The following is a 24,548-nucleotide window of genomic DNA, read 5'->3' as shown; positions in this document are numbered from 1 at the left end:
ATTTTCTGTTTTCACATCTGTAAATTATAAAGCACTTGTAAAAATGCTTTGAGCCTCAATGAGATGGTGAATTCACAGTGACATTCAGCAAAGATTCTTTTGTGTTGAAAGCGAATCATGTAACAGGCCTGCCTTTAACAAAAAGCAGATTATGGTAGGTTTAGACAATTAATTATTAATAGGACAGTGAAGGCAGTGGACAGAGTAAATGGCTACATTCTCTTTCTAACTTCTAACTTTAGGCCTGTATATAAATAGTAAAAAGCTTTTTTTTGTCATTTACAGGTAATGTGTTTCCAGAATATTTGTTGACTTGAATTGTGGTGGTGGGCTGACAACTTTTAACTGTAGAGGGTGTGAGTTTTAACTAGAGTGGGAATTTTTATGTAAAACTAAATTAGGCTTTTGAAGGTGATTTCTAACAATCTTTGTCATCTACATTCAAATCTGAATTGACAGAATTATTTCTAATTGCCTGTAGATTAGTGATTCACATACATTTAGCATGAGGCAGGTGTTGTCAACTCGCAGTCTTATTTATGGCTGGACTGAAGGCTGAACTTGTCAGAATGAGTGACAGAATGAACTTTCAGCATGGTTTTGATTGACAGCCTTCTGAAAGCACTGTAACAATGCAAGATATATTCTCCCCTATATCAGTCTTGAGGATAGTTTTAAAAAAAAAAATCCAGAGTTAATGGTGTCAGTAATTCCTACATTTCCACATGTTACATGGACAGCAAACAGTAGTTGTTCATGGGTACTCAGGTATGTTTAAGCTTCAGTTAAAATGATGCATGTTGACATACATGGGAAAATGTAGGGAGGTTGAGGAGAAGCCAGGAGCAGCATTTAGATGAGGTGTAGAGGTCACAATAATATGAACATACAGTAGGTGATGTCATATGGAAAGAACTGGTTGAATTCATGTTTCTGAGTGGAAATAATGCAGTATAACATTTTCACTGTGACTGGCCTTACGTGATTGTAGGTCAGTGATGGTAAAACCAACATTGCATGCAAACAACTCAACGGACACACCCAAGAATGACTTTTATAAGTGGATAGTGTGCACTGTAAACACATACAGTACCTGGAGAGAATGGTTAACAACACGGGAGATAAACCACAGGAGTCCAGATGTCCGTCTCGCCAGCTGTGGTTGCAAGAGAATTTTATGAACAGATCATGTGTGAGTGAAGCAGCTGTAGCAGAGTGAAGCACTGCAGTGACAGAAAGAGCACAGAGCTTGCAATGTGGATTGTTCAAGCCCCAAGTGGTGCTGGTACAACTGGGAGGAGTTATTTAGAGCAAGGATGTCAAAACATCAATATTAGTGTTTAGATGCAGTGTGTTTGAGTGTGTTTCTTAAGGTTAGGTTATGGTGAAGCGAGATATGAAATGATAAGCAGCGTAATGTACATAAAGCAGGTCATTACTGCAAAAATAAATCCACTCAGGGCAACTTGTGTTAGGGTTAGACTTTCTTTCTCCTCCATTTTCCCCTTCCTTGTGTGTTTGTCCATTCCTGGTTTTGTCTTTCTCCCTGCCAGTGTGCGTATGTGTGTTTCTGCTGGGTGTGGCTTCCTGGTTCTGTTCCCGCCAATTCGCCTGAGCACCTGCGACTCACTCACCTGCTGCAGAATTTAAACACTAGTTATACCCTTCAGTCTCTGACAGACTGTTCAGTCTCCCTCATGCTACAGAGGCTTTGGCCTCCTCTCTGAAATGCTCAAGTCTTGTTTCCTTGTATCGCTTTTCGTTTGACTAACTTTGGTTTCCCTGTGCTTCCGATTCTTCGCTCTCACTTAGCCAAGATACCCTTGCCAGTTGCCAGTTGGAACCTCAGTGCACACTGTCACTTCCTTGTTCCACTCCGTCAGCGTGCAATCCATCTACGCCACCCAGGCCTCAGTCTGGATCACAGCTTCTCATCTCCCCCAAAATGTACTTAAGTTTACAATAAAACTACCTTGCAACTGTTACCGGCCTCCTGGTCTGTGTTCTGTATTTCGGGTCTGAAATTTGCTTAGTATAATAACTTGATTCAATCTGTCAAGCGTATATCAAAAAAATAATCACTTTATAAAATTCCTTACTTGTTCAGCAGTCACATTGTTTCCTTAATTATTTTTTATTGCATCCACCAAGGAGCCTATGCTTTCATACTGGTATGGTATTGGTATTTCAAAAACTCCTTAACAGATTTTATTCCAGTTTGGAGAAATATTGGGCCTTGGGAGAAGGAACAAGTGATTAGTTTCTGGTGCAGCCTTTGGCTATTTAAGAAGCACATCACATTTTGGTTATTTATTAGGTTTTTTGGTCGATCCAATTCACAACTTTTGCAAATGTGCCACTCTTCCTATGGTTGGCTGTACACGTCTAAACATTTGCCATAACATTTAGCTTTTTTAGACCAATTTAAATAACAACTACACAAATCGACCCCAAGTAATTGCAGAACATTTAATGACATTCTGTAAAATACAAAAGCATGGTAAATTTAAGGGTGCCCCACGAAGTTCTTTTTAAACAAATTAAGTTTTGTTTACATTTGGTGTTTCTTACTAAAATGCATTGTGTATATCCTTGAGGCCATTTGAATATATTTCCTTCATCATAGCCACTTATTTGGGAGATTTTGAGATGTGGAATAACTTGACATTGTCGAAAAATAACAGCATAATCGTTTCAGCAAATGCCCAAAAATCAATAATTGTTGACGTGACAAAGCTCTCTAGCAGCCATAGTAGGGAGTCGAGTGATATCATAGAGCCATAAAGTTGACATATGGTGAAGGACAGAATGGATGGGTGTGTCAATAAAATGTGGGACTTCGCCACAGGTGACCATTGGCTGCTTCCTGATTCCCACTGACAGTCAACACTGGTTTCTTTTAACCATGACCATGACTGTTCCCTAACCTTAACCAAATGTTCATTATTGTAGCCATTACGATGAAGGTCCCTTAACCTTAGCCTTCACTTTAAGTAGTAATTTTAACCCAAATGACCCCAAACGACCTATCCAAGGCTAAACCCCACCAAACCTTTACAATAGTGATAGTGATGTGTAACAATTTGGGAAGGCACATACAAATGATACGACAAAAGATCAGAAAACGCGACAGTGTTTCAGTCAAGAGGGCCTGTCCTTGGGCATGTCCACATTATATAAACAAAATGGGGACCTGCCAACAAAAACATTGCCTCACAGGGTTCCTGGTGGTCAAAAACTTTGCAGGGTACCCTTAAGTGACCATAATTCAAATGCAGTAAGTTTGACTCACTGAGAATTTATAAAAGGCAAGTGCTCTTTTCTTTGTTTGCTCTCTACTAATGATAAAATCTAAATATATTGTAAATAATTAAGTGCATGTCAAGCTGCAGCCTATGTCGAAGCACTAATTTAGCTTCACAGCTCCACACCATCTCGGAGTGGTTGACAGCTTTGGCATTTGAGCCCATTAATTTTTGCATCTTGTTTGTAGGAGGAAATTAGAAAAAAAAAATTTAGTATATGAGTGCTGTGAGTGAATCCAGTCTGCCCTAATGCAACATTTTTTCCTTTTATATTTATTCATTTATTCAAGATTTTGTTATGAGAAACATATTCTTTTACACACCAGAGCAGAAGATCACAACATCACAGCACAACATGTTACAGTTGTATCATGAATGGACACTCCATTACAGGTAAAAGTTCATTTAATAACATATTTAATAATGAATCAGTAGCTATCATGCTATTCGATGTAAGGAGAAAGTTCAAACTAATAGTAACTCATATGTCACTTGTTTCTGTTGTGATTACTGAACATATTCTAAGGATACTATAAGCTATATTCCCGATGTCCTTTTCACTGAAGAGGTCAGTTGTGAATTAAATGATGCAGGTGATAGACAAGTCACACTCCCACCTGTCACGACAAGAAAGAGCAACTGGCTCAACACTAATGACAGATACAGGAAATAACATCTATGTGGCTACAGGAAAAGAAACTTTTCATTTCCCTTTTTCTCACAAATACCTGCATCATTTGAAATATACAGTGCTGTCAACAGCAGATGCAGGTGTCAACCAGAAACACATACATCATGATACAGCATTTGGTCTATATTGTGAAACGTGTCTTGGGAAGCGTCTATCGAACAGTTGTTTCCTTTCATGATTTCCTCATGGAGAAAGTTTATAAGTAACTGTCTCCTGAACTACTGCAGCTAACTGAAATCTATCCAGACAACACTTCCTGTTTTGCCATTTCCTCGTCCTTCCCTCATATCTACAGTCTAAGCTGATTTTCATTTACAAAACAGAGCAAAGGTGCTCTGTATTCTGTGATGGAGCCATGGAAGTATATAATTCTAAATGGTCAAATTGCCTGAAGCTGCATGATCTAGCCTTTTGCAATTGTTTAAAACCGTTTTTGAATTTTGTCAGTGTTAATCATCAAGGAAAGTCCAATGTTCCTTTTTCCTCCCATTCAAGAACGTTTCCCTTCTCGCCTTAATAAAACACAAGGAAAAGTCTACAATGGCTTTCAAAGAAAGATTCATAACGAGAGCGCCATATGAAGTGCGCTGAAACAGATGCCTCAGTGGTCACAATAGATGGTGTCCTGGGACCCGAGGAAACCTTTTCGCATTCACTGACACATGTTTTTGTAACGTCCTTGATTGACATAATACATTAGCCTCTAACCCAAGCCTTAACCATCACAATTAAGTGCCCAACACCTCTCTTTACTCTAAACTGAACCTACGTAAAACCTGCATTAATCTTAACCAAAACCAAACCTTCCAAACAGCTCTTTGAGGATTGACTAAAATGCCCTCCCTTTTCCAAAAGTTCTCACTTGCAAGGTCTAAAACTGAAATGGACAACATAGAAAACATAAAGATATAAAAACAGACAACATAAATATAACAATAATAGAATATAGGCTACCATACACACAATTCCCAACTCACACAATGTTTTTATATATACAGACTCAGGTGATATGACAGAATTTCGGTAGCCTAAATGAAAAAAAAACTTATTTCATATGTTCATCCATTAGTGTTGTCTCACGTATGAGCTTTAATACTTCACATGTCAAGCTCCAGCATGTTATTTAGAAAAAGTGGGCTGTTATTCCCATAAATAACAAGCAAGACCAACACATTCTTGTTCGAGATATTAAATTATTTTCAGCATATCTTTAGGGTCAGTAACTCCAACAACTTATTTTGGTCCAGAAAATGTCCTTGAAAATGAAATGAATCTGTTATTATGCTAAAAGTCATTCTGTGCAGTGTTTCAAATCCTCTTAGCCGAGTGTAATTCACATTAATATTAAATGAAGGGCAAAATAGTGGGGCAGTTTACACCTCTGTTGTGATATCAGCAAGGCCTATTCAGTGTTTTCAACAAAAATTATGTGCTCAAGTTTTCCTCAGTATTTGTTTTTACAATGGTGGCATCAATTTCTATTAAAACAGCATGGTGAGACATTTTTTACTGTAAAGCACACACACAGGAACAGTTATGCTCCAAATCTAGTATGGCCTGGAGAACAGTTGCACCTCGTCTGCACTAAGATTCTTTTCCCAGACCGCAGTATCAATAATGTGAAACAGGTTGAATTAGTTTTCATACACATGCTCCAAGACACTGAAGGGATTTTTCAGAATACCTTACTATGCTGCGTAGTTTCTTATAATTTGGGATTTAAAGACTGTTTCAGTAAAATAAGAGAGTGGTAGTGATAGTGACTAATGGTTTCTTATGTCAATGTTTAAAATGAAAAAGAGAATGAAAGGAGAGTTATATAGCTTTCCACAATTTCAGCATATTACAGCTGGATCTTTTTAAAATACATTTACATTTACATTTTCTATAATGTGCATGATATATATATATAAAATACACCTATTGTAGATATTACTGTGAATAAAAATGAATTTCTTACACCTGTGAGATCCAAACTCATTAACAAGACAGCTTCTCAACATTTCAGTTTGAGCCACATCATTTCAAAGCCACAAATAACCACGAGTCATGATGGCACACTAACTCATATGGCGCTTTATCTTTGGAGTACAACACTGCTGATGTGGTGATGAGCTGCCCACATGTCCTTGTTGGGTGACATAATTTATTACGTGCAACAGGGTGATTGTAAAATGAAAATCACCATCATGTACTTTCGCATGTCAACACACTGCTTAATAATTAATAAATGTTAACCATGAATATATAAATATTGTGAAAGTGATGGCGATTTTGTGGTGATGCAGGTTAATGAAGGTGTGTAAACACACATCAACAATTTATCAGCTTCCAGAGGGTCACCATTCAATACAAATAGTTCCAATGAATTTGTTCTACATGTTTCCTAACAAATCTAAATTAAGGTCTGGGCTGGTCTTTCCCTTGGTAGTAAAGTGGACAGGTAGAGTGGGTGCTAAAAAGGGATCTATCTCAGTTGGTGTGTGTGTGTGAACACCCAGGATGTGATCTCCCGCTGAGTAGTTAGATTGCAACAGAGCTTAGAGGAACAGGGCGCATGCAGACCATCAAGGCTGTGCATTCTTAGCCGGGGACTAGTTTTTAGTGCTCCACTTGGGTCTGGGTAAACAGCACCGCCCCGATGGTTGTTTGTTTTAAGTGTGGAACGATCCATCGCAGAGCGCCGGGCTCGATTGACACTGTCTGCTGATCTGCTACTGCGGATTGCTCAGAATAACAAGGCTGCTCGCTAATTCCCGTCTATCGGGGCTTTCGGCGAAACACCGAGAGAGTAGGGTCCAAAAAAAGCCAACAAGGCAGGCAAGAACGCCGCGCCGCCGGAGTCCGCACCCCAGAATGGCTTCAGGAGACCTTTACGAGGTAGGATAAAACCATGTCCAACAAAAATGCTCTGTAATATTGACGAATAATGGAATTAGGAAGTAAAGGGGAGGGCGTCGCGTATGTAAAAAGCGGTGTCCTAAGCCCTTTAACAGGCGAAACTAACCCTTCTCAAGCTTTGCGAAGATAAGGTTGGTACATTTATGCTCATACTTTATGTCGCTTCTGATACACTTTGACGTAATTCTTCACGACTGTAGTAAACAGATAAGATGTAATTTGCGGGCTCAACTCCTCAGTCTGTCGCCGAGTTGAAAGTCGTGGTAAAGTGACAGCAGCGCTGAGCGGACGGACATGGTGAATAGCTACAGACGGAGTGATGATTCTGAAGGTGCGCATACATGCCAAAAGATATTTTGTCATCACAGCCTTTTTTTTTTTTTGATTTTACAGCGGTGTGGCAGTTTCACAGGCTGTTTGGAACATAAGCTGAGACACCAGTTCATTTTTATCGAGCGGTATAAAGAAGTCTGTATGAGCTGCTCTCGTGGTTCACGTGTGAATTTGTGAAATTATGACTCCGACAGTGTTGGGAGTAAAAGTTGCCCCAGATGGGTGACAGGAAGGTCACGCTGCCCTCGGGCGCAACATCACTCTGGAACCGGTGCCAGAATTTGCATGAAGCCTGGTTCCTACATCAGCTTTACTGAATCAGGCACTTACTGTCATTAGCCTTTGTTACTGCTGACACGGTGTCATATGTTTCACTTCATGGTGGTGACACAAAGAGATGGGGGTAGATTTCAGTGTCTGATGACTTCCAAGTACAAACAAACCAACAGAGTCAGAAATAACAAGTTTTTCTTTCTTTCTTTTTTTTTTTGTTTTGTTTTTGTGAAGGACTCGTTTTAAATATCCCTCAAAGATGTCCATTTGACAAACGTGAAACTAGGGGAACCTCTCATGAGTGTTGAAGTAGATAACATTATCTCCTCACAGCACTGACAAACAGCATAGGACATCAGTTAGAAGACAATACATTCAATAAGTGAGAAGCACTAAGTAATTGCCTTTTCACAAATTGTTAGGCCCACTGACTGTAATCATTATGTAGGCTATTACAATTATTACTTTTTTATTGCTGAAACTCATTCAAACATAACTATATGACACAAGTCCTTTTTTTGACTATTACCTCCCATACCTCCCGTGTGCTCACTTGTGTTGTTCACATGTTCATGTATTTTGGTTTGTGGTTCTTTCTTTCTTTCTTACAACATATTACAACATGGATTTTAACTGCATATTTCTGCTTAATTAATTATGCGCCTTGTATGCTCCAGCAAAAAACTTGATTGTTTTATGACGCATTCAAATCATTCAGTAATTACTGAGTGGGAAAAACCATTCACGCCAGCCTCTAACTTGTAATTCCAAGTTGTGTGAATGTAGTGTTACATCAGTGGAGTAGTAGTGATTAATACTGTACTTTTGTTTTTAAGCTTGACTACTAGGTTGAGAAGGCAGCTTGTTCCATGCAGGCTGTGGCCTTGATGTGAAATCTGCCTCATGTGGCAGCCTGTATGTGGTCACTGGAAGTTGATTAATTTCCTGTCGACCTGATTGACTGATCTTTGTTGAACAGGTCACTGGTTTATCATGATTTATTAGTCACAAACTCTGATTTATTTTTGTAAGTTAGTACTTTGGCGGGTATCATGGCACATAAACAGTCAGCTGAGTCTTTGGATTGCTCCCCTACTCACACATCAACAGCCGCATGGGTGACAGTTCGGTTCAGAGTGACCAAAATTAAGAGAGTGGCTAGATTTTAATGATGCTGTATAGCTTTATTTAAAAATGCCCAAAAATAAAAATTTTGAGACATGGAACATTAAATGTGGAGAACGGAGTCTCCTGTTCATGGGTGCAAGTAATCATTTTGAGGACTGTGTACATGTCGGGAGTGCCAGCACCAATAAACTAGTTAATAATATTGTGTAGAAGTGGTTTGTTTCATGGTTCTGTAAGATAATATAGTAAAGTGGAGGCAGTATTGTTGGTTCATGTCTGTAAGTGTTGTTGAATTTGATGCATAGGACTGTTATAGCAGAGTTTGGGATTTAAGTTTGAGAAAAGAGGTCAAGAAATGTTGTATACTGTCTATATCATGAGACCCTTGAATGTTTTTTTTTTTTTTAAAAGAAAAAGCAATGTTACTCCAAACAGCCTTATACAGATGGGATTCACTCATTTTACACGGACCGGGCCAACCTCACAAGTTTTACAAAGAAGAGGAACATCTTGACATCACTTTCTAAAATATGTGGTGGATGCTGAGTTTTGGTCATTAGCCTTATTTAGAGGTCTTTTGTTAGAAATTTCATATTTTGGAAATATGATTTTGGGGAGTCATGGAAGTGTAGCCTGTGGCTCAGAGGCTTTGAAATGAGCAAGCAGTGACCTCAAAGACTGAATGAGACAGGGTGAGACTATGGTTGGGTATAGAAATTCAGTGTACTTTTCTGGTATAGTTCGAAAGTCAGAAAGAATTAAATATTTGCCCTGCAATTACCTGTCTGAATTCAATATTCAGTCTATAAGATGGTCAGATATCATGACATCAAAACACCTGAGAAGCACTGTGGGAAGCATTTTTGCAAAATTGTGGATAAAGGTCAAGCTGTCTCCTGACTTAGTAAAATGTAATGAGGTAGTGGATGTACTAGGAAGGGAATGAACAGTGTCAGTTCTACAATGTAATTGAGAAAGCAACAACTTGGAGTCAGTTTGTGAATCTCCTCCCAAATCTGCCTTTTGAGCATCAAATTCTTCCCTCCTATTGGCTTGAATTATAGCTGTCAAAAGTTTGTTTTACTGAAGACCAATGGCTGTGGTTTACTGAATCTTGTTGGTTGCAAAAGACTGTAAAAATGAAAAGTTTGAATCTATTTCCTCACTGTCCTTGTCGATAATGGTTACAAATAATTATGGATATACAACATAAGGGACTGCTTCAGTGTTTAATGTGGACACTCTGAATCTCTGCTTGAAGCTGCATCTTCTTTAGTCACGCTGAAACTTGGTACAGATATCCATGGTGCCAAGTAGGGATGGACGTTTTCAGTAATTTCAATATTCGAATACTCTCATTACCTTATGAATGAGTACTTGATTACTCATAAATTAAATATATTTATATGTATGTGTGTGTGTATATATATATATATATATATATATGTGTGTGTTTTAAAGAAATAATGGAAGTCTGTGTCTGACTGGAAACACAAGCGGAACCAATGTTAAGCTTGTGTTTCCAGTCGGACACGGACCTTCCCGACCGAACCTACTGTTTGGCTGTCGGAGAACATGATATGCAAGTTTAACGCCACATATCTTGCACTGCAAATTATTGTCATCTTTTTTATCAAAGTATTTCCAGACATCACTTTTCCTGGTCACGGCTGCCATGGTGCATGTAACGCCAACTGAGTTGAACTGTTGTAGCCAAAAACAACACGTGCACAGGTGCAAGAAGTGAAACGCTCCTCAAATAATGACGTCAACAACGAGTACTCGAGTCGTACCCATCCCTAGTGCCAAGAGAATTAATCCTAATGACTTAGGTGATCCACCGACTTTTTATTTAGTGGCAACAGCAGGTAGGGATGTCGTGATTCCAGAATTTTGGTAGTTTGTATCAATACCAATGAAGTTCACTGATTCTCAAGACCACAGCAACAACCAGAGAAGAACAGAGGCTTCTGCACATGCAGTGCACACACACACACACACACACACACACACACACACATACACACACACCAGAGATGCTAACAAGTCATTTTTTGCAAGTCCAAGTCAAGTTTCAAGTCTCTTAATAGTTGTAATGAGGGTTCTATTATCTGCTGCATGCCACCCAGTCTGCTTGGAACACTGCATTGCCATATCTGAGGAATTCAAAGCATGTACTGTATTATCATCACTCTTTTATCTATGAAGTTACGCATTATAATAGGGGAGGGAATGGCGTTCAGCTCGATTAGAATTTAGACTGGCTGGTACAGTAGTTAATGCAACACCAGACATATTTTAATGTAAGTAGTTGGATTTCTCTGTAATAACATTCTGTAGATCTCTGATAATCACACAGAGTACTTTAGTACTTTAATTAGCATATTAGGATTCCTGCAGGAGCAATAGTAGAAAACAAAAATATACAACATTATCCTGGTAAATCAACTCAGACTAGATTGCTGTTGTATTTTGCCTGTCGCCTATTCTGTAAAACTGGACTGACAGTCAGCTGTGGTCCTGAACTCACTCTGCTGTTCTGCTACTGTCTGGGACCGAACCAAATGTAGTTTGCTGGGGAGGCAGACATGCGGGAGATGATGGCCACACAGAACCAGAGTGGGCTGTGTAGCCTGCTCCAATGGGCTGATTACCACGAGACTGCGCTATCGATTTCGCTCCCTCTTTGTCTCTTTCGCTCCCTCTGTCGCCCTCACAGCCCAACAACCAGTGTGGCCCATCAGGAATCTTCCCATGCCTCCTGATTAGCCACTCTGTGCCTGACATACAGTATACCAGACTTCACAAACACACAAAAAAACAAACAAACAAACAAACAAGAAAAAAAATCAAAGTCACAGTAAATAATGTAGATCTGACCCAAACTTTAGTGGGTTATTCCCTGGCCCAAGCCCCATTCCTATGCAAAGCTTGGTGCAACTCAATTTGGTACTTTTTGCGTAATCCTGTGCTGATGAATAAACAAACAGACATGGGTGAATGGGTGATGGGTGAACAGATAACTCCTTGGTGGAGGTAATAAAATAATTCACAAGTTCCAAATCTTGAGTCTCAAGTAGGTTATTTTGCAGATTAATCTCAAGTTAAGTCTCAATCTCACTATGTGTGTTTCTTAATTGCAACTTTAGTCCAAATCACAAACTCGAGTCCCCATCTCTGGGACCCACACACACACCCATACACACCCATTATGAGCTATCGCTATGTTAGCCTAAACATGATTACTTTAGCCTTTGTGAACTCACGCTGAATTCTGTGCACATATCTGGATAACTGTCTTTGTGTCTTTGAGCTGCTTAGATAGATTTGAGGTGGTTCTCGTTTGCAATGCTCTGTGACACCATTTGCATACCGGCTTTTGGTTGTTTATAACTTGTCTCTGATGATCTGTGTCAAATACAGAATATCTCCATACATCAGTCTTTTTTGATTGTTTTCTGTAAGTCACATCGGGCCTGTTGCTCCACCAGAGGCCTGTACTACGAAGCAGGAATTGAGGTTCAGATTTAACTCTGGGTTTTCAGTCCTATGGCGAAGGTTCACTTGTTACCGGGGTAAATCACCATGGTAACTTACGCTGAACTCCTAACCTGCTCCGGCACAGGTTAACTTCAGAGGATCAGAACAAAACCTGCCAACAGCCAAACTACTGAACAATGAAATCACTGGAAAAACTGAGTCATCATTCCTACAGGATCCGGACAGGGACAAAAGAGTTTACAATAAAGTGATCAGTAATAACTAGCAGTAGATATAAAATATAAATCAGTTGAATTGTTTTCCTGTTTTAGTCTTTCCATGTGTCCACTCTAGTTTTTAAACAAAGCTTCTAAAAATGCACAGAAAAATGCAGAGTTTATCACGCTAAAGCGTGATAAACTTAAAATTAAAATATAGCTATAATAGTTATTATATAGACCCTATATAATATTATTAGTTATTATTATTATTATTATTATTAGTTATTATATAGACCCTATATAATAACTATTATAGCTATATTTTAATTGAACAAATATTCTTTAATCTGACAGGATTTCTAACAGTGTCGATGCTTTTACTCTCTTCTTCATCACTGCAGCTCAGAATAACATGAGATTCTGTGACCACAACTGGAAATTAAAACTAAACCTCTGATGTCTTTGATTAGAAAAATTAGCCACACACTGTTAATTATTTCCATGATTATAAATGAACATTTCAGTTGGTCTGACTCATCAGATTTAACATTACTGCACCATTAATATGTTATAAAAAATAGTGAGTTAATTCCAGTGTGTAGAGCCTCTCTATTCATGACACTGAAAGTAGAGGTAAATTCAGATTGGTAAAATGATAGAAATGTCAAAAATAATTTGAATAATAATGGCTAATTATAAAGCTAGTTAGAGTCAGTTAAGTCTGGCTTGCTTAATTTTTTATATAAATTTAAAAAACAACTTGAAATTAGCGCATGACATGATCTATTGTCATAATGACTTTACGTGCAGGCTGCAGCTACTTTCCATCCGAAATAGTTGGCAACACCGGTTGATCCCCAGACCGTGACTCTTGTGCCACCAGCAGGTTGGTTCAGAGTTAAATATCTTGACAACTGGTGGATGGATTACCATGATGAATTATAATAATTAGTTTTTCATTTTGATTTATCTCCCAGTGCCATTGGTCAAAATTTTAATTTCCCCACTATTTCTTTTATGCCTTAACACCTGCAGCACTAACAACATTCCCCAAAAAATGTGCAATGTAGTTTACATTGGGTTTGTGGCCACATATTCAACTTGTGATAAACTAAGACAGCAGCTCATTACACAGTCAGCTCTTGCTCCTTCCCCCCCAAGGCAGACAAGGGCAGCTCACAGGCATAGTTCAGAGGCTGGATTTCTATGTGATCACTAACCTCAGAAAAGAAATAATAATCTAGACTCTGCATGACTACATGGGTGTGCTCTCTTTTGCACGTGTAACCACACCCAAAAGTGATGTCAGGGAGTACATTATACTCACCTGTCTTGACATCCCAGAGAGACTTTCTTTGCTCTTCTCACTATGTTTTGGGTTGCAGGATGCTGAAAAGGAATTTGGCAGTTGAGGGAGGATATGCCCACCTCCACTCTTCCAGCTCATGCTTAAGCTCTAAGTGTTACTAAACCTCTCTGGTCTGTGTATACAACTTGGCCGTTCTATCTACCTCCTCCGCTCACCTTCTCCTTCTCTGTGTTTGTGTCTCTGCTATGCTGTGGTTAAGTGTGACATTGTCAGGGACTGTTAGCCTTCAAATCTCTTAATTTCAGTGACTCTTATACAGCTCACCCATCAAGGGCTGTTTACTCGTGTTAATGTGTTCAGGACATCGGAGAGCACCATGAGCAGTTATTACCACAGATGCGTTGAACTCTCTGTTGAAACTTTTCAACTATCCTCCATTTCTGACTCAACAAACAGTTGGCGAGGTCAGGTCCAATTCCCATTTAAGTGAGTATTCACAAATGCACATCCTGCGAAGGGATGCACATGCTTGATCTTGTGAATTTTCATGCTTGTGTACCTTCATATGACCAACCAGAAAATATTGAATACCTCGATTCGTTTTACCTAAAGCCGGATTTATAGTAGACACAAGGGGTTCATGGGAGTCCCACAGTAGATACCTATGGTGTAGGTTTGGGTGTATCCATAGACATGCATGAGTCATATGTGATCATGCCATATCATGCCTTAAGTTGTTTCAATCACTGTCATAGCAGTGATCAATATGAATTTAAGGTTTTCAGTGGGAATGTCTCTGCTAGATGTGTGTTACTGAGTAGGAGAAGACCACTGAGTCTTTCTTCAACATCCTTAATTTTGCACTAACCATGATCAGTCTCTACTGGCAGGAGAAAACACAAGCAGCCCAAGTTGACCAATCTCAGATCTTGCATGTGGTAGCCGCCTTAGCTCTGATGTGTAGTTAAATTTTTGAGTAGCTGCACATTGACTGCAGCAGGTATGCTGTGTAACTATAAACCCACGTTGCCCAGTTAGCAGAGGTTATAGTGATGGGCATTCTTATGACATCATTTCAATTAGGAAAATTAACCCAGATAAATAGAGAGGCAACAAACAATGCAACTACACATTTTTCCTTTAACAAAAACAGGATTGAGCTTTGTATAGTCATTATTGCAAGGACAATTCAACATACTGTGCATAAGAGGAAATAGCACAGGCAGTGGCAAAATTATATGAGTGGATTTTCCTGAAAGAATTGCATCTCCAACTTGGGTTTGTGTTGCCGTTTATTACATCTTAGTATCAAGTTACTTCCTTTTTCTATGTCCATTTTGTTGTCTGTTACTAGAGCAACAATTGTTCACCAAACAGGACTAGTTACACTGTTCTTTCTGCACTAGCTTATAGTATTAATGTGACAACCTGTAAATATTATAGGACACAGTTTCAGTCTATAGCAGTGGTATGTGTTGAGGCCTGCCAATACAGTAGTGCGGATGTACTACACACATTATTAACTGTGTGACTACACAACAGAGAATGTGTTCACAGGAGATGATTCTTGAAGGGCTTTGTTTGTGACCTACTGGATGTTGCATTGATGCTGCATATGGAGATTTAATATTATAGAAACAAGTTATCATGATTCATAATGCACCATGATCCTTCACCTTATCCATCACTGTGTCCTACACCTATGGGCTAAGTCCAGCAGATTGTGCCCTGGAAGTGCCCTTGTTAACACTAGGACCACACTAGCATTCTAGCACCCCCTAAAGCTGCGACAACGGTCTCCAAGTCATATGTATTTACATTGTTTGGGTTCACAAGCAGTCCTTGAAGTGGAAAAAAATTAGTGTTAGTACTTCTCCTTCTTCATATAATGTCAGGGGTCAGGGGGTGAGGGTGGGGGTACATTACATTAGAGAATGATTGATTAATAGTGACCACACGGCATCGCCTGACGCCCCTATGGCACACACCTGCATGTGGAGACTGTGTGTGCGCTCTCATGTCCAGAGCTGCTGTCGCTGTTCGCTCAGAGATTTATTAGATTGTTATTTTTTGTTATTGTTTATTATCAGCAGCCAGAGATTTTTTACAATCGTTCCACCTGGAGCTTATGTAGCCTACGAGCTCTCACAGAGACCGGTGTGGCGTGTGTACTGGACTGGACTGCAGCTGGCAGCACAATTGAGATTTATCAGGCTGCATTATAATTCATTATTATTATACATGATGGGGATTTTAGATGTTGCTTACTGTTTGTAGCCTAAAGGCCGACTATTTACAAAATCAAGATCTAGTCTGTACTCACAAAATAGAGTTTGCAAAGTGGCTGCATCTGGAACGGACATGCTGACAGATGTGCCAGCCGACAGTGACGTTCCTCATAACTCATCAGACTCCCCCTTGCTCAGGTCCTGAGAAAGTGCCGAAGCCTCTTGAACATCGTATATTGCTCTTATTTTTACTCTCTCCATTTCTTTCAGTTTCTTTTCAGTTTTTGCTGGTAGGCTAAATCTGGTGTGTGGCGACGTCTCTCAATTTCTCTCTCTCGTTTGCTCTCGCTCTCCCTCTTGCTCTCTTTCCAGATCTGCATATAAAAATGTACGCCTAATGTTAAAAGAAACAGTGAAAAAAAAAATAGACGCATGAAAACTGCGAAATGGAAACATTGTTAATTTCTATGGCCACAGCTGGCCACAGCTGGCCACAGCTGGCTGGACTGAGCTGTATGACAGTGGTCGATATGATTGCTTTGGCAGTCAGAGGAGTAAATGCTCAGAATTCTTGTGTTTTTTATTTAAATACCTTCTAGACTTCAGAAAACATCAAAAACATATATTTAGGAAAAGTCATGGACTGAGAGACCTGTAGTTTTTATTTAAACAAAGTTATTTACATAATCAAAACTCAAACGGTCTGTCAGACCGTCTTGGCGGTTCTAGTGTTAAGCCAAAACTAAAGCAGTAATCATTGATTAGGTGGTCCAGTTTTACTTTAATGACGACATGCAAATTTCTGTCCAAATGATTTCCTTCATAAGAGATGATTATGAGGCAGAGATGATGGGGATCTTGGACCTTGCTGCAGAGAGGAGAAGCTTTGATCATCAGAGAAATGGGCACTGGATATTTCAGTATAAAAAGTGCCCTAAAATGAATTTATTGGTCAGGTACAACTCATTTATTGATATTTTTGGCTGCTCAACAGGTTTTAAACACAACATTAACATATTATCATCCCATAAAGTTCTTACGGCTTTAGAAAACAGTTGTTTATACACACATCCAGCAGACACTGAGCAACATTAGCATTCAATTGGAGTCATGTTTCTGACCGCCTGGCAAATATATGTTCATACTCACTCTCCTTAATCTCATTTTTTTGTATTTAATGACTCCTGGGGGAAATATCTGGCTCTTAAGCCTATAAATACTCCCTTATATTTACCTGCTAGTTGCAGACTTTGTCTGTCTGTCACTTGGTACTGGACATGTAGCTTAGCAGGTGGTTTAATAGAAAACAGATGCGTGTCATGGCTAAAAACAACTCTGAGAGTGGTGACACTGAACCAAAACAGTAAAGTCACTGGCTGCAAAACAACAAACACAGAACAAAACAAAACAAAACATAACAAAAAGAACTGTGGGTTCAGCACTATGAATGATCCATTTCACACTGCACCTAACCAAACAGGTTTTAAGTAAGTCCCCTGTTTAACCCAGTCATCTAAAACTTTTATTTAGAACGGAAACCGAAAGTGTTATCAACCAAAATTTGTAAAGCATAAATATTCTATTGCATTGTAAAACTGTGTGTGGACACGAGTAGAATATGTACAGTTGATCATGATGAAGTTTAACCCGAATGTATCAACGCAAGATGTAATGCACTTTTACATTGGGGAGTTTTGGGTAATCGAATCTGTTTTTTATATAATCTGTTTGAACTGGAGAATTTGAATTCTGTCTCATCATGAGGTTTCCCTGGTCATTCTGATGTAAAGGCTATGGAAATAAAAATGTTCTTGGGTCTGCTGTAAATTGCACTGATAGTAACATTTTTTTTTTCAATTAGCATTAACAGCACAGTGTATTAAATTATCAGTAACAACGTAATGCAGATGGTCATCGCGTTGGACTGAATATTTTCAGGGGCTTTGGTTGTACTGTTGGTTTTTTAGTGTAGTTTGGATGTTGTCATTTCAACGGACCGGAGTGATGCAATCTGCTGGACTTGGTGGGCTGTTCTGGCATGATGGGGTGGGTGGCAGTACATCCACACAAAGCTAGATTTTCTCTCCATTTCAGCCCCCAGCCCACTCTGAAACGACGTTTTTCTCTGCCAAAAGCAGAGATTGGGTTGGAGTGTGTAAATCATAAAATGGTTTGGTGCTTTTTTAGCGTGTATGCGGAAAACTGACCTTTTTCAAAACAGTGATGTAAGCTGCCCAGTGAGGGCTATGGTCTGTGTGGCAGTAAAGTTAAAACAACAGCTTTCAGTTGCCTCTAACCCTCTCTGTGATCGTTCACTTTTAAATGTCAGTATAGGTGAGCACACATCCTGTATTTATTCTGATTTTGTCAGATGAAGTCACATCTATAAAATAACCATTTATTCAGCTGGTCAGATGTCAAAGTCTGTTCCCCCTTCGAATAGTGTGTTCCCCCCTGTTATAACTTTGTTGTCTTACCCACCTACCAGATGTTGGCTGTGATGTGCAGTTTTGTTGTTTTCCAAATGGGAAGAGGATGAAGAAGAACAGATTTGACTGTTTTCAATTGTTCATGTGTTTCTTAAAAAGTGACCTGTGAATACTCATTCAGACGTAAGTCGTTTCGCAAGAAAATAGCTTTTTCAAAATAATAGTTTTATGTAGATGTAGTCTTACCATTTGGTCATTGTGCTAACATTACTGCTGATGGTTTATCACAATTAATACACTGCATGTGATGAGAGGAGTACCCTATGGTTTGTGTTGGAGGGTAGTGATGTCCCACATTTACATTCTCTGCACCTCAAACTTAAGCATCAAGTGTTTCCAAACCTCTATGGTCTTTGTACACAAGTTTACCCCACGCTTTCCCCTTCCTTCTCTTCTTTATTTGCATGTGTGTCTCTGCAATGCTGTTGAGTGTGATATTGTCTGGGGCTGTAAGCAACCTAATCATCTGTTCATTTCTGTGACACCCCTACGGCTCACCCATCAAAGGTTGTTTACTCCTGTTAATGTGCGCAGCACATCTGAGAACATGATGAGCGGTTATTACCACAGCTGCTCTAAAGCCTCAGATGAAACCTTCCAACCATTTTCCATAAGTCTCATGGCCCAGAACAATGCTACTTCTGAATGTCCTATGAGTATTGTTGAACATGTTTTTCTTGTCTTTTCCTGTGTGCTTTTAAGTCTTGAAGACTAAAAAGCTGCGCTCAGAATTTTTCTTAGGAGTTATTGTAAGAGACTGCTGTAAAATCAGAGGAGCCTTGCATGATGCCTGAGGATGTCAATTTTATAGCGCTAGTCATATGGTTGTCAGCATGAATGTATCTCCTGTGTACAAATGTCTAACCAAAACCTGTATGTTACATGTGTCTCAGATGTGATGACAGTGGTGCAGGTGTTTATATGTAAATGTTGAGACTGGGTGGTGCTGACAGATTCTACTGTAATGGTTTATTGTGATGTGTTTGTGTGTGTGTGTGTGTATGACAGTTTTTGATGTGATTGTGTCCCAGGTCTTATGTGTGTGTGTTTTTATGTTGATTTATTAACATATGTTTTGAGTATGTTTTTTTTAAGAAGAATGAAATAACTAAAAAAAATAGAACATTCAGGTTAAATTTGTAGGTATTTTTTTTTACAACACTCAAATCTGGGAAATTGAAGACCAGCAGAAAATACATTATTCGAGTTGAAACCGCCCAGTCTAGTTAATGAAAAGCCCACCTGTTGAATTAACAGTATTCACAGGCACTTTAGCTTGGTCAGTCAAGATATTTGTCTTGTCACATACACATTGTATGAAGTACGTGTGGAGTATGTCACTGCCCTATTGTTTATGCAACAGCAATACCTTACTTTTTACACTAAAACATATACTTGTTTATATAGCGCATAATTTTTGTGAATCAAAGTAATTTCATATATGCTCACAGAGAAAGATAAAAACAATCCTGAGTATGACAACATATAGTATGTATGTATTTGTTTGGTGTCTGACCAATGTCACTTTTTACTCTGGTGTTATACAATCACTGTTCATAATTAAGCAGTTGTGTCAAATAGTTAGATTAACTGGTACTTTGTGATCTCTGTTGGCCATATATAATTAGAAAATGGTTTATTCAATGTTTTTCAAGTGTTGGTTTGACCTCGAAATTCTGATGACTGAAGTTTCTTCATCACTGCAGCCTGCAGCACATCTCAGCTCCACTCTGGTCTTTAATCTTTCTCCTCAAGGGTATTAAGTCCTTATCTTAAGTTACAAAATGTACCTTTTCTGTAAGATTTGACATAATTCTACAAAAAATTTGTATGTACAGTATATTTAAAGTAGGTGGATTCATCCTCTGGGAAACATGAATGTGCTCAGTCAATTTAAAGCAAATCTGTGGGTTAGGTTTAGATTTTCTTGTGTAGGCCTATAAATTTGGAGTATTTGGCCTGAAGGTTCACAATACATGAAAAACATGAGGATCTATACTCTAAAGATCATGAATACCAACTGCAAATTTCAGTGCTTTGGCTGCCAGATCCAGAATGTAACCATGTATGGTGCTAGGCCATGAAGTATACCTGCAAAGGGGCTCCATCCTCCAGAGCCTGTACCTTGTATTAGTATTAAACAGGACACACAGGCGACACATTTTAGGAGGCAGTTTGATAACATTTACCTGAGGCAAACTCCTACCTTCATGCAGATAATGAATAGATTATAAGTAGGTAAACAGTTCTCAGCTGTCTGTTAGTTTTATCATCTGCCAGACTGACAACATTCCTAGCTTTGACCTGTTTGGTAAAAGCTGAGGTGATTGTTTTAGTTTTGTAATTGCGTCATAAAATCTGACAAGAAAATTCTATGCTACCAAAAATATCCAAAGGAAACAAACATGCTTACTATCATATCATATCATATCATATCATATCATATCATATCATATCATATCATATCATATCATATCATATCATATCATATCATATCATATCATATCATATCATATCATATCATATCATATCATATCATATCATATCATATCATATCATATCATATCATATCATATCATATCATATCATATCATATCATATCATATCATATCATATCATATCATATCATATCATATCATATCATATCATATCATATCATATCATATCATATCATATCATATCATATCATATCATATCATATCATATCATATCATATCATATCATATCATATCATATCATATCATATCATATAAAGACACACTGCAGCAGACATTTTCATTCATAAAACCTCTACCGGCTTTTTAGATAAAGATTTTTCATTTTCTTTTTTTGTTTTTTTGCTGATGGGTTTGTTGTTCTTCATTTCTAAAAACATATTCCTTTTTTTTTGGAGCAGGAAAAACTTGTGAATCTATATGCCAGAATTTCTTTTGTCTAATGTCACTGTGTGTGCTGTCCTCAGGTGGAGCGGATCGTCGACAAGAGGCGGAACAAGAAGGGTAAGTGGGAATACCTGATTAGGTGGAAAGGTTATGGAAGTAAGGAGGACACATGGGAGCCAGAGCATCACCTACTGCACTGCGAGGAATTCATTGACCAGTTCAACAGCTTGAGACTGCACTCACACAAACGGCCCAAAGCTGCAAAGAATCGTGGGGAGTCGCTCCTCACCGGCCACCCATCTGCTTCAGAAAACTCCAGAGCTAGGTCCGAGGCACGAAAAAAGAAAAGGACTTGTGGCCCAGCTGTGGGGGTTAGAGTAGGAGCTGTTCTAGGGGTTGGAAGTGGAGGGTCAGGACCCACCCAGAAGCAGAGGAAGGTGGGTGTAGGCCCTGGGAAACATACTTTAGGGGACAGAATGAGCAAACCCGTGACATACAAAGCTCCTCCACCAGGGGGGCCTCACTTTGTTCCTCCAGTAAGGGTTCCTCATAATGGACTCCAAAATGGAGAGATGGAGCCTCTCGTGTACAGATCAGCAGCAAGACCACATAGACTGCCCTCGGACAAAGTGGACGGAGAACTGGGAGACATGGATACCAGTGGACAGCAGTACACCACTGAACTAGGTAAGATCTTAAGATATTGAATGAAATGAAAAATAGAGCTAAGCTGATGCTTGATTTTTGAGGCAGATAGTAAAAGCTTAATGTGTATATTAAAAAAGAAATCTGATAACAATATAGAGATCCAAAGTGAAACCCAATCTCCGGGGTTTTGTTCCAGAAGTAAGAGAACCTCATTCAAAATCCCATTCACATTTGTAATAATAAGAAAACCTTACTCAGCAGTATTTTATGTTTACTCCATAAGTTTAGATGAGGATGATTTAGAAAATCATTGTATTTTTAGCTGAGTTTAATGAACACCAACTTCCATAAGAGACCATCACGAGTTAAAATGACACTGAGACTTTTGCTGAACTGTGGTCACTGTGGCCATAAGTGACACTTAAAGGAAATAGTAAATGGTAAAATGGCATGCAATAGTAGTACAAATAGAAAAGAGTCATAAAGTCAGCAAAAAGACTCGGTAATGTCAGTAACACAGGAATATCTATCGACCATAAGCCACCATTAGCTGCTGGTCATACCTGACCAAGTAAAGGTGTAGCAGCAAAATCCAGGACTGTACTGAATTGAACAATGTTGTTTTTTTTGGAGTTTTTTTTTTTGCTCATGAAGTAATTTGTTTTGTAATTTGGCCTCTGTACACCACTGCAGTGGATTTGAACCAGAGCCATCAAAATCTGATTGAAGTGTAGAATTTCAGCTTCAGTTCAAGGGGTTTTACAAAAACCTTGCATTAACTGTTTAGGAATTAGTCTCTTTTTTTTTTTTTTTTAAATAATCCTTCTATTTTCAGACTCAAAACAGTTGACTAGCAACCAGTTTCATGGCTAGGTGTGGCCTGTTCCCTCATTAATTTCATGATGAATTAAGCAGATGAAAGGTCCGGAGCTGATTCCAAGTGTTGAATTTGCATTGGGTAGCTGTAAAAACAATACAAACCTATCAGAAAGATAGCAGAAATGTTAGGAGTGGCCAAATCAACAATTTGGTAAATTCTTCAAAAGGACTGCACTGGTGAGCTCAGCAACACAAAAAGGCCTGGACCACCACCACAGAAGACAATGAAAGTGGATGATCGCAGAAATCTTTCCCTGGTGAAGAAAAACCCTTTCACATAATCTAGCTAGGTCAGGTTGAGGAGGTTGGTGCATCATGGTCAAAGTCTACAATCAAGGGACGCTTTCACGAATGTCAATATATTGGGTTTAGCACAAGATGCAAATCACTGGTGACACTCAAGAACAGAAAGGCCAGATTAGATTTTGCCAGAAAATGTCTAAAACCACCTGCCCAGTTCTGGAGCAAGATTCCTTGGACAGATGAAACCAAAATTAACTTGTACCCAAATGATGGGAAGAGAAGAGTATGGAGAAGAAAAGGAAAGCGTACCACATCATTGGGCAAACATCGTGGGGGCAATGTTATGGCATGGGCATGCATGGCTGGCAATGGGAATGGGTCACTGGGGATGATATGACTGCAGATAGAAGAAGCAGGATGAATTCTGAAGTTTATTGGGCTAAACTATCAGCTCCAATTAAGCCAAATGCTGCGAAACTGATGGGACAGTGCTTCACAGTACAGATGGACAATGACCCAAAACATACTCCGAAAGCAACCCAAGGGCTTCTGAATGCAAATAAATAAAATATTCTTAGTGGCCAAGCCAGTCACTGTCTTCAACCCCACTGAGCATGCTTTTCACTTACTCAAGATAAAATCTGAAGGCAGAAAGATCCGCAAACCAGCAGCTACTGAACGTGGCTGCAGTAAAAGCCTGGCAAAGCATCTCAATGGGGGAAACTCCATTATTTAGTGATGTCCATGGGTTCCAAACTTCAGGTAGGCTAGTCTGACTGCAAAGGATTTTCATCCAAGTATTAAAATAATATTTCTAATCATCTTAATTTGTTTGTTACTTAATGCAATATTTTTGTTAAACCTTTTGTGATAGTTTTTTCATCATATTTTAAATGTAATTTTAATTTTTTAATTTTATTTTTGAGTATTTCCTGTTATATGATAGACTGCATTGCTTACAGAGAGCAGGCACTCTTTAATACTATAGAGGCTTCTGCTGACACAAAGCTCATAAAGCTCCTACTATGGTCCTTTACTACAGGAACAGCTGATAACACCTTTGAATTTCACTCCTGGGTCACAGTCCAGGGCCTGCACCACTATAGTTAATCATTACATATGTTTTTCAAAAAGTCATCTCGACTTATTTAGCAGAAAGTCTAGATCAGAATGGTTTGGTTTTTTTTTTTCCAAATTTGAATAAGAGCAGTATGGTATTGCCAGTAGATTCAATATGGAATTTGTCTATTCTTCCTGTCCATAATGCCTGTTCAGGGAATCTTTGATCCTCTGTGGTGGGTGTCAGAAGCTTTTGCTGTTATGTACAGATGCTCTAGAATATACAGAACGTGTACATTATGTGCTTGTTGTGGTCTGGCTGACTATCAGTTATTGCCCAATTCCCATAATTCCAACCATGTTATTAATTGTATTTATGGTGCAACTGATGGTTGAAATTAGGGCGATGGTGTACATTTGGCCATTATGTTGCCAATTCTAGGCACACAACAATGTGAACTTCAAAATAGAACAATCCC

At 38.9% G+C, this 24,548-nt stretch overlaps 1 protein-coding gene across 2 annotated transcripts in view; it reads left to right on the top strand.

Annotated features, from left to right (window-relative positions):
- Positions 1–6,556: 6,556 nt before the first annotated feature.
- Positions 6,557–24,548, top strand: part of cdyl2 (chromodomain Y like 2) — a 30,945-nt gene continuing 12,953 nt past the window's right edge. Inside the window, exons 1-3 of one of the 2 annotated variants that reach the window (XM_022740544.1) lie at positions 6,955–7,028; positions 7,137–7,228; positions 21,321–21,927. In XM_022740544.1, coding sequence (XP_022596265.1) covers positions 7,217–7,228; positions 21,321–21,927 — 619 coding nt within the window. In that variant the 5' untranslated portion in view covers positions 6,955–7,028; positions 7,137–7,216. Of the gene's footprint in view, positions 6,877–6,954; positions 7,029–7,136; positions 7,229–21,320; positions 21,928–24,548 lie in introns of those variants that run through there. The other variant, XM_022740535.1, reaches the window with a different exon arrangement.

The sequence above is a fragment of the Seriola dumerili genome, unplaced genomic scaffold (genome assembly GCF_002260705.1).
Source record: "Seriola dumerili isolate Sdu_G_001 unplaced genomic scaffold, Sdu_1.0 BDQW01000003.1, whole genome shotgun sequence".
NCBI lineage: Eukaryota > Metazoa > Chordata > Actinopteri > Carangiformes > Carangidae > Seriola > Seriola dumerili.
The sequence above is the reverse complement of the archived record's forward strand: the minus strand, read 5'-3'. Positions and strand labels throughout refer to the sequence as shown.